The following is a 9,876-nucleotide window of genomic DNA, read 5'->3' on the forward strand; positions in this document are numbered from 1 at the left end:
CAAAACCGGAAGATGTACATGTTTCGAGGGGGGAAAAATTCATACCAAGTAGTACGAAGATTGGACAGCTTCATTTTTGGTTGTCACAACATAATTGACACTTTTTCTTGTTACAGTAGCAAGCATTCCTGTGGGTCGTTCCTTTAAAAAAAATCGTGTGGGTCGTGGAGAAATGTTTTACATGTAACATTAGACAAGTTCTTTCTTGATACACTCTACAATCCATTAAACCTGAATTACAATGTTCTTTTCATCTTCCAACCTCCCTTGAGATGTAAATGCCGTTACTTCGGGGCATGGATGTCGGTAGGCTGAAGCTTGTCTGTTTAGGCACAAAAGCTTTCATACCTTCGCTTGTCCTGATTTCAAGCCCACATATTCTGCAAAGAGTTTCCAGTTCCGACTCCTAAACGATTGCCAATAAGCATCAGATATCCCAACAGCAGTGCAATTTATAGGTTCTAGCTTACAGAAAGATTACCTCGATCATCAGGATTTCTGACAAATGTTCCAAAGGGTGGTGTTGGAGTTTGTAGCCGCTATGGTTAAAGTACATTAAGGCTCTAGCTCGGACCTTCAGCAGCAAAAGTGGAGAGATTGAAGTTGACACCCAAACAACAGTACAAGCTTGTGCGCAAGGCAAACAATATCAGATTGTTTATTTTCCTCCCTAAAATGCAGTACTAGTTTTGATATAGAACAATTGAAAGGAAAGAAAATGACACCAGCATCAGAAACTCCAGATGATTTTATTTTTAATATGATGAAAGGATCAAAACACAATTAAATGTATAATTGACAATCAAAACAACTTGAAATCCTTTTGCCACGAAATAAATCATATGTTCAGTATTATGTAGGCTTAAAAGACATTTCATTGAGAAAAAAATAGGCTTGTTAAAGAAAGGGCTAAGAAACCAATGTGGAAGAGAAGTTTATGCCAGCTGAAAATGGCAACCTGGCCATCTCATCTGGACTCACCTCATTTAGAAATGGCTCTACAAGGCGTAACTGAAGATCAGTTGCTTCAGCTGCTATCATGCAAAAGAAGCGCTTGAAGTTTCCTAGGTGGTAGCATCTACAATAAATATATACAATTATCTAAGATTCAAAAAACATGGCTCAGCATGAAATTAGTCAGGCAGTCAGCTAGGAATCAACAATATGTACTTGTGACTAGATCATACAACTGGATACATAGACAGAATCAAAATGATGCCATAGGCTTTGGGCTCAATGCTAAGAATGGAAATAGGAGCATGAACAAAAAAGAAGGTTCACATTGGCAAGCAATACATATAGAAGTTACCTTAATAAATTTCTCGCCAGTATCATTTCCTTTGACTGTCTAACTTGAGGAGCTAATTGGCTATACCACAAAGAGAGTGAATCTACCTGAAGATAAGCAGAAAGTCAGGCTATGAAGTATTTACTAGATGGAGTAAGGTAAACCATAAATAACATGAACAGGTAAATAGAATAAATTTGAACATGGAAGCAATAAGAATGGGGAAGGAATTTACCATTTTGGGTATCTTGCAGCCCAAATGTAGAAGCACATAGAAGGAATAATATTTGGCCTCTCTTTTGCTGTGGAAATCACTCTCATGGATTGCGTGATACATATCAAACAGAGAAAGCAGGCATTTTGTTAGTTGCTCCATGTTTAGGAAACACAATGAAGATGCATCTGAATCCTGACAAGACCTAGCAAGTCTTTGATGGGACCTAATATGAAATGTTACCTGGGAAGTAGGCAGGTATTAGATAAAGCTTTAAAGAGGAATACTTTAATATAAGTTACACTGGACGCAATGGTATTCCTCCAGCTGGAAAGAAAAGGTATGCCAGCAACACAACAAAAATTAACAGTGCCAAATAATTAAAAAAAAAGACCACCTGGTGGGTAAAAACTGATGTATAAAAGGCCTGACAGAAATTACCACCCATTAAACAATAGTTCAGAGAAAAAAAAAACATAATTTCCATCCCGAATTGGGAACAAAAGATAACTAAACAACCATTTGAGCATATCTAGTTATCCTGCCAGATATCATGTGCATAGAGTGATAAATTGGTACGAAAAAAATACTGCAACGTTTCTTCAAGGAAATAAAAGGAAAATTAAGATTGTTTTGTGAGTACAGAAAATTGAACTTAAACTGAATGAAATATGGTTTTTTAATCAAGAGGAACTGTTATCTGACCTCCCAAAACTTGTCTTTAAGGGTCATCAGACTAGACTCTATTGAAAGTTCAATGTTATAAAAGTGAATCTTCAAAAACAACAAAGACAATCTGGAATTATAAAACATGGTTGATGCGATAAAGGGAGTTCACAAGATGGGAATATACCACATCCTCATATATTTGAATTGCTTGATGATTCACTACATTCTGCATACTGAGGTCTTGTCTTATAGACCTTGTCCTATCAAAGATGAAATCATGGATTGTCTCGAATGGATGCTCTGAAGAATCCAATAAATGCAAAAGATAATCCATTGTTTCTCGCAAAACCGGCAGAGGACGTATATCTGAAGCCATTACATTTGTGGAAGATATAGTTCTGCAGAACTAGCATGAAACCAGGGGTTAGAAAAGAAATATGGAATTCATGAAATACTTAGAGGTTATTTCATTCTTTTATGATATTTACAATGTTCATGCGATCATTCAGACAAACATAAAAGCATAAACGGAGGTAAAACTAACTATTGCAATGTCCACATTGCTACTTATCATATATAATTTTCAGCAGTTAGTAAAGAGTTTAAGACCACAAGGATATAGGACAGGGGGTTCTATGATTTTGTTTCTCTGCCAATGTGATGACAAATTAAGCGGAATTCTTTTACAAGTTATTAAGCCTATTCCTGGCCAACTTTCCATTCGAGCAATTCTGGAACCCAGGATTGTCTCTTATCCGATAACTTTCTAGAAAAAGAGGGAATCCCAAGCAAAAGGAAATGCTTGTCTAACTAAAATGTAGGGCTAACGTCTGCAATACGTCCTTGTTGATCATAACAATACAGCTTCATTTTGTCCTGGAGATGATTCGACATAAGGAACGCACATGAAGGCAGGTGCCAACATCAGTGGCATATGCAACAATAGTTCGCAAATCGCAACTAACATAAAGAGTTCGCCAGTTCCAGCACCCATGGCGGATCTCCCTGTAAACAAAAGTACATGGACAGTTGCATGAACATATGCATCCAGCGACATAAATCCACAAAGTGCAGGCGATAACCTAACTACCGCATGGAAGGATGAAGCTGGTCAGGCCAATTGAACTGGGAAAAGACTACAAGTAGTCAAGCACATTCAGGCAAAAGGACCAGCAAGGAAGTAGAAACCTCACACATCGGCACGAACAAACACAGGGCCAATCGCGAAAGGGGCATCTCACCTTCTTGACGGCGAGGGAAGGAGACGTCCGTGCGGGGTCACCGCCCACCCGCTCAAGCACGGCCAGGTCCCTCAGCCGCTCCCTCTGCGCTCGTTCCCTCGCTGCAACAAAAGACCACGGAATCCATAAGATCGATCACCGCACAATCGATCAAACCGGACCGTACTCCTCGCGTAATTTCGTCGAATAGGTGGTGCGCATTGGGGCGCCATGGAAACATCAACCCGGCAGGCGCTAGTGCCTTCGCCGAACAGGCAGGTTGCACTGACGTGAGCAAGGAGGGGGTTTACCTGGGCACATGTCGGGGCAGGTGCCCACAATCGGCGCTGCGTCGTCCACCGTACTGGCAGGTGCCGGAGTGGGGTTGACCGCCGCACGGTAGGCGGTGGAGGAAGGAGCTGGTGGGGAGGGGCGGCCTCTGCCGCCGCCGCCGCCGCCGCCGCCATGGCGTCCGCGTCCACGCCCTTCCCAGCCTCCGCCGTCACGGCCGCCACCGTGGCGTCCCCGTCCTTGCCAGCCTCTGCCACGGGAGGAGCTCGAGCCCCGGTCCATGGCTTCCTGCCTGCAATGTGATGGCTTCGATCTGGAGCTCCTGGGGGATGGGGGTAGTTTGGGAAGTTGTAAATGGTTGAGGAAGCGGCTGGAGCAAGGGTTTTTTTTACATATTTGCCATTATAACAGTTGTCACTCGTCCGAAAACTACGCTTAAAACTCCTACATATTTGCCACCTGAAAGAAGTTTTACTCTTCATTTTGCCATTTTTGCCTAGCTGGCACGCCACGCATGCATGCCACTGTGGCTCCCAGTCGGCAAGGGCATATGAAATGACCTCCCTACCCTTGCCTGCTCATCTCTCTCCCTCTTTGTCAGCCGGGTCCTATAGCTTCCTCCCACTGCCAGGTGGGCCCCACTTGACAGCTTCGTCTCCCACCTCCAGCACCTGCATTGGAACTGGAACTTGCTGTCGGGAAGTCGGAGGTGCTCTCGGTTCCTGCGAATCAAGATGTGGCGCAGGTGACAAGACCGGGAGGAATCAAGATCGCTTTTTTTTTCTTCTCTTGAGGGCTGTCGGCTCAATCGTCCGTGCCGAAAGCCAAAGCAAAGCCACGGGGAGTCAGGAATGAGACGGGAGAAGCGAGCAAGCGAGGCAGCGGCGGAGGAGGGGGCAGCATGGACGCCACGCCGCCGCCGCCGCGCAGGAAGAAGGCACCCGCCGAGGCTGCGAACAAGCGACCGGGAGGCGGCGCACGCGGACCTGGGCCAGGCGCGACCCCGGCGGCGCCGCTCGCGGACCCCACCAGGAGCGGCGCAGCGGCGGCATGCTGCGTGCTTTGCGCGTGCCTCCCCGTGGCCGTGCTCTACTGCGTGACACGTGCACGCCACTCCGCATCGCGAAGCGGGGCTGCGGACGGTGGAGGCAGCGTCCAGTCCTTGCCGGGCAGCGGCGCCTGCGGGCAATGGGGCAGGAGGAGGGCCAGCTCCCAGCTTGGTTGCGCTCGCCGTCCCGTACAAGCAATGACCTGCTAGGCTGCTACCCAGTACCCAGTCCCATCCTAGCCTCTGCATTTTTTGCAATTTAGCCCTTTTTTAAAAAAAATTCACATATAGACCCTTTTTGCAACTTTTTGTAAAAATGGATCCAGGGGGCGGCGCTGAGGTGCCACGCACACACAACAACCCGGATGAGGTGTCGTCCAACGTGGCAAGGATCTCGGCGCCGTAGATCCTGGCATCGAGCTCGATGCCATGGATCTCGGCGCCGAGCTCGACGCCAGGATCTGCGGCGCCGACCCCTTTTTTATCGTTTAAAGAAGAGATTGAATTTTCCTTTTACATTTACTACCCGGCCATTCTTTTACAACGCCGCCCACCCTCCTCGTCGCTGTGCCGCCACCACCGCCGATGCCGACAACGCCTGCCCGGTCTATCCTCCGGCGCCCTCGCCTCGTCCTCGTCTCTGTCGCCCCCTAGTTTGCCTCGCCTCCCCTCCCTGGTACAGGCGGCGCCAGGATCCCGACTCGGCCGCGCAGCCCGCGCGGCGAGCGGCAGGGCGGCAGCAATTTAGGCTCCTCTAGGAGCCGACGCTGGGGAGGGGGAGGCGAGCTGCCGGCGGCTGCGGCCTCCTCCGAGGTACTTCTACGCTCCCATTTTTTTTCAAAATAGTTCAACTGAAATTTAATGTAATTAGTTTAGTTGCTATAGTTATTTGCTGCAATTAGTTTAGTTGATATTTAGTTAGAAACTTTTTGTAGAAATATACTTAGATATGTACTTATGTAGTTTAGTTATCAATTTTATTCAGAAAATTAAGGTAGGAATGGAGGATATTTATTTTTGTTAGGAAATTAATATAGTTAGGTATCAAGTTTCCTAGACAATTTATTTACATACGTCTAGGGAGACAATTCCATTATTTTTAGTAGTTTAGGCAGACAATTCCATCATTGGTGGAAGTATTATAGCTAGCAATTTAATTTAGTGTCAAGTTTATTTAGTTAAGAAATGTGTCAATCTAATTACAAATTTCGTGTCGTGCACACCAACTAGATGGACAATGTAGTGATCGTTTATCATGGAGGAATTGTGGAGACAGATCAGTTTTCGAATGTCACATTTGTTGGAATGGACAGTGTTTCTTTGATGTTTGATACTCGACCACTGTTTAGTGAGCTGGTTGCTAGGGCTCGTGAGGAGCTAGAATGAAATTCAACAGATGATGATATCTCAATTGTAGGGGTATTGCATTATGATAAATCAGGACGAGTTTTTAGCCGGCAAGTCCAAATTGCATCTAAGGTTGGATGGGATACGTATGTCAATATTGTCATGAAGAATGAGATACAATGTCTTGATTTGGTTATGCGGAAGGTTTCAAAAGATCCAAGCCCCCCAGTGTGTCCACCTCGTAATGATCAGCCAATGCCTCATGTGCTATCGCCAGAAGGGGGTAATTCGGCACCTGCAGATCTGTCGTTACCAAACATTCAGATCGATGATGAGAATGGGGTTCGAGTTCCTGATGTTCAATCCAGTCCGAATCAAACTGGGATTGTTCTTGATGTTGGTATATCTCCTCAGGAGATACCAACTAGCCAGGATCATCCAAGTAAGTCTCTTTGTTAAATATTTTCATTTTTAGTTCGATTTGACCCTTAATTCCATTTGTTGGTACCAACATATTTTTTTCTATTTGTGGACGGAATGCAGGAGATGTCCCTAATAATATTGGTATTACTCCAGAGATAGCACCAGTCCATACAGTGCGGGGCTCTAATAATGTGGAATGGTCGATTCATGATGAAGAGGAGCCTTATGAGAATGAAAGAGCTGTAGATTCAGATGATGACCGTTCTATACCCCCATTGAGCGCAGAAGATAGAGAGCTCATCAGACAAGTTTGTCCTGATATTGATCCAGACGTCCCAGAATTCAGTGATGTCTAGAATCTTGACAAGGCATATGCAGAAGGAAGAGAAGCTGGTCTCTTAGAGTGTCGTGAACATGGTGATGATGAAGTACTTGAAGTTAAGAAGGGCATTGTTTTCAGGGACTTGCCTACACTGCGGAGGTGGTTGCAGGAGTACTCAATGAAACGGAAAAGGCCTTTCAGGGTGAAGTATTCTTATGTGTAGAGACGTTACACAGTTGTGTGCGACAAAGCAAATTGCAATTGGTGGGTCTGTGCTCGGAAACAGAAGGTCAAAGGAAAGTTCAAGATCACAAAGGTCGTAGGACCACACACTTGTGCCGAGGAAGAGCTAGAATAGAGGCACCGACAACTGACATCTACCCTCATTGCAGCAAGATTGTGCTCCATATTGAAGGAACAGCCCAATATGAAGGTTAACTCAATTATTGAAATAACAGAGAAACTATTCCATTACAAGATAAAGTATGGAAGATCATAGCGGGCAAAGCAACGGGCCTGGAAGATGATATATGGGGATTGGAAGAAGGCTTATGAGAAGTTGCTAGCATTGTTTAATGCAATGAAAGCAGCTAATCCAGGTATGCATTATGAGTACATCCCAAAACCGGATGAATGGAGGAATGGGAGACAGATTTTCTTCCGTGCTTTCTGGTGTTTTCCGCAGTCCGTGGAGGCCTTCAGGCATTGTCGGCCGGTGTTTTCCATTGATGGTACATTTCTCCTCGGCAAGTATATGGGCACACTATTGATAGTCATTGCATGTGATGCTAACAATACGTTGGTTCCTCTGGCGTTTGCTTTGGTGGAGAGGGAGAACAAAGACAGCTGGGGATGGTTCTTGCGACTTGTTCGGAGACATGTTGTAGGCCCTAGCAGAGAGGTTTGTGTCATTTCAGATAGGCACCATGGTATACTTAGTGCTGTAGAGGAGCAGATTCCAGGCTACCCACCGTTGCACCACCATTGGTGCACTCGTCACCTTGCCGAGAATTTGTTTAAGAAAGATGGTGACAAGGACAACTTTGCACTATTTGAGTTAGTAGCTCCACAGTTGGAGGTGCAATTATTTGGGGAGAAATTTGAGCAATTAAAGACGGCCACAAATGAACAAGGCAGGAGTTGGGTTAGAAGACTGCTGAGGCACCGTGAGAAATGGACAAGAGCTTACGATGAAGTTGGCTGGAGGTATTCATTTCAGATTAGCAACATGGCCGAGTCTTTTAACAGTGTGCTCAAGGGTATACGTGGCATGCCAGTAAATGCTATTGTAGAGTTCACATTCACAAAGTTGGTAGCAATGTTCAACAGCAAACACGAAGCCGCTGTAAAACTTCAGAACAAAGGTGACTTGTTGCCATCTAAACCCAATGAGCATCTAAACGATGCGAAGAGATGGGCCCGCACACATGAGGTCAGATTGTTCGATCTTAGCACGGAAAAATATGAGGTCACGGAACGGGGAGGTACAACGTCCGGCGGAGAGGTGCGGCCTCCAAGAAAATATGTTGTCCTTCTGTCAAATTTTTCATGCACAGGTGGGAGACCGAGGCAGTACCACTTTCCATGCTCTCATTACATTGCTGCAGTGCGGCATCGCAATTTTTCCTACATGAGGAGCATACCCCCAGAGTTTACTATAGATAAACTTGTGCAAACTTGGTCTCCGCGATTCGAGACTTTCCTCGACGAGAGTCTGTGGCCACAGTACACGGGTCCGGTATACATTGCCGATAGAGCATGTTGTTGGGACAAATGTGGAAGCAGGAAGAGGTCTAGACACGGTATGGCTATGGACCAGATTTCCGGGAGGACAAAGAGGAGAAGAGCGAGGCCCTTCGTGGAAGAGCCCGAGCAAAACCAGTGCGGCCGCTGCGGCAGGCTAGGGCACAATTCACGAACATGCTTTTGGACTCTTAGTCAGGTGCCAATAAACCTTGTATATAAGTTCTACAGTTGTTATTATACTAATTGTTACCATTAATTGCAATATTATTCTTATTCTTTGATGCTTTGTCATGATAATTTCATTGAAAAAATATGCGTCTAACATGTAAATCATTTTTTGTAGGATGGCGCTACCCCAACTGCTGGAGCACTACTATGAGGAGAACCATCGAGGACGACGCATTGCAGCGGGGGAGGTAATTGGTTTTGCTGCTCTCTCTCTCTCTCTTTTGCACTGTGTTGTACGGTACTAACGGGTAATTTGCATTTGTGCAGGTAATGCCCCTCCTTCGTCCTCGAACCCATGATAGGTTCTTTGACATGCGGTACGACGACAGGTACACCCCTCTGTTGCAGAGGGCTGGCCTGGACGTTGTATCGTACCAGGTTCACCGCGGGTTGCCTGAAATCAACCCCGCGGCGATCACAGCTTTGGTTGACAGATACAAGACTAAACGGTTACTCCATTGTTTCCTCAATTACAAAATCGAGCATAAACTCATTGTACTAAACATGTGCTTCTTTGTGTAGGTGGAGGCCGGAAACTCATAGTTTCCACCTACCTTGTGGTGAGATGACAGTGACACTTCAGGACGCTCAGAAGATCCTTGGTCTCAGCATTAGAGGGTGTGCAGTCACCGGAATGTGTAAGCTTCGTGGCACGCTCGTATAGCTCAAAATAGGGAGCATAGTGCATCTAGCTACGAGTACGGGATCACAGGTTGCTACTGCTCAGCATGGCGATCACGGGTTCCCCACATGTGTCATCGTTTGCCCAGACAGACATGACAACAGACGACAGCCCAATATCAGTGCCCTTTCACCTTTTCAAAAAGATGTGACAACACGGCAAGCACACCAGCTCACCTTCAATGCTGGCTTTCTAGCGAGGACGACGGGCCTGTCGTCCTACAACGAAGGTCCGCGGCGTCTAGTGGGGAAGGCGGCACCTATGCGCGATCGACCGAGCGACAACGATGCAGTGGCGTGAGTCTGCGGCAAGGCTTGGTGTGCGAGCTACAGTGTCTATTCTCTGCTTGCACTAAGATGCTCTGCATGCACAGAGATGCATCGAGTAGTCAGTTCGAG

The 9,876-nt window shown here is 46.0% G+C and overlaps 2 protein-coding genes across 4 annotated transcripts; one reads left to right on the forward strand and one right to left on the reverse strand.

Moving 5' to 3' along the window:
• Window positions 1-38: 38 nt before the first annotated feature.
• LOC120712840 (SAC3 family protein C-like) lies at window positions 39-4,045 on the reverse strand. Of its 3 annotated transcripts, XM_039998736.1 has the most exons (8): window positions 3,703-4,038; window positions 3,413-3,513; window positions 2,356-2,577; window positions 1,524-1,745; window positions 1,310-1,395; window positions 982-1,078; window positions 482-574; window positions 39-406 (listed from the first exon to the last, which is right to left on the reverse strand). In XM_039998736.1, exons 1-8 carry the CDS (start codon window positions 3,962-3,964, stop codon window positions 251-253), a joined length of 1,239 nt encoding a protein of 412 aa, XP_039854670.1. In that variant the 5' UTR covers window positions 3,965-4,038; the 3' UTR covers window positions 39-250. The 3 variants fall into 3 exon arrangements, 2 of the variants coding, with proteins under 2 accessions (XP_039854670.1, XP_039854671.1); XR_005691038.1 differs by having other exon boundaries at window positions 116-406; window positions 482-627; window positions 1,524-2,577; window positions 3,703-3,850; XM_039998737.1 differs by lacking the exon at window positions 39-406 and having other exon boundaries at window positions 482-627; window positions 3,703-4,045.
• A 3,300-nt stretch (window positions 4,046-7,345) lies between these two features.
• LOC120713527 lies at window positions 7,346-9,339 on the forward strand. Its single transcript, XM_039999466.1, has 4 exons — window positions 7,346-8,130; window positions 8,912-8,984; window positions 9,064-9,222; window positions 9,319-9,339. Exons 1-4 carry the CDS (start codon window positions 7,346-7,348, stop codon window positions 9,337-9,339), a joined length of 1,038 nt encoding a protein of 345 aa, XP_039855400.1.
• The last annotated feature ends 537 nt before the right edge of the window (window positions 9,340-9,876 follow it).

Source organism: Panicum virgatum, chromosome 6K (genome assembly GCF_016808335.1).
Source record: "Panicum virgatum strain AP13 chromosome 6K, P.virgatum_v5, whole genome shotgun sequence".
In the NCBI taxonomy this organism is placed as follows: Eukaryota; Viridiplantae; Streptophyta; class Magnoliopsida; order Poales; family Poaceae; genus Panicum; species Panicum virgatum.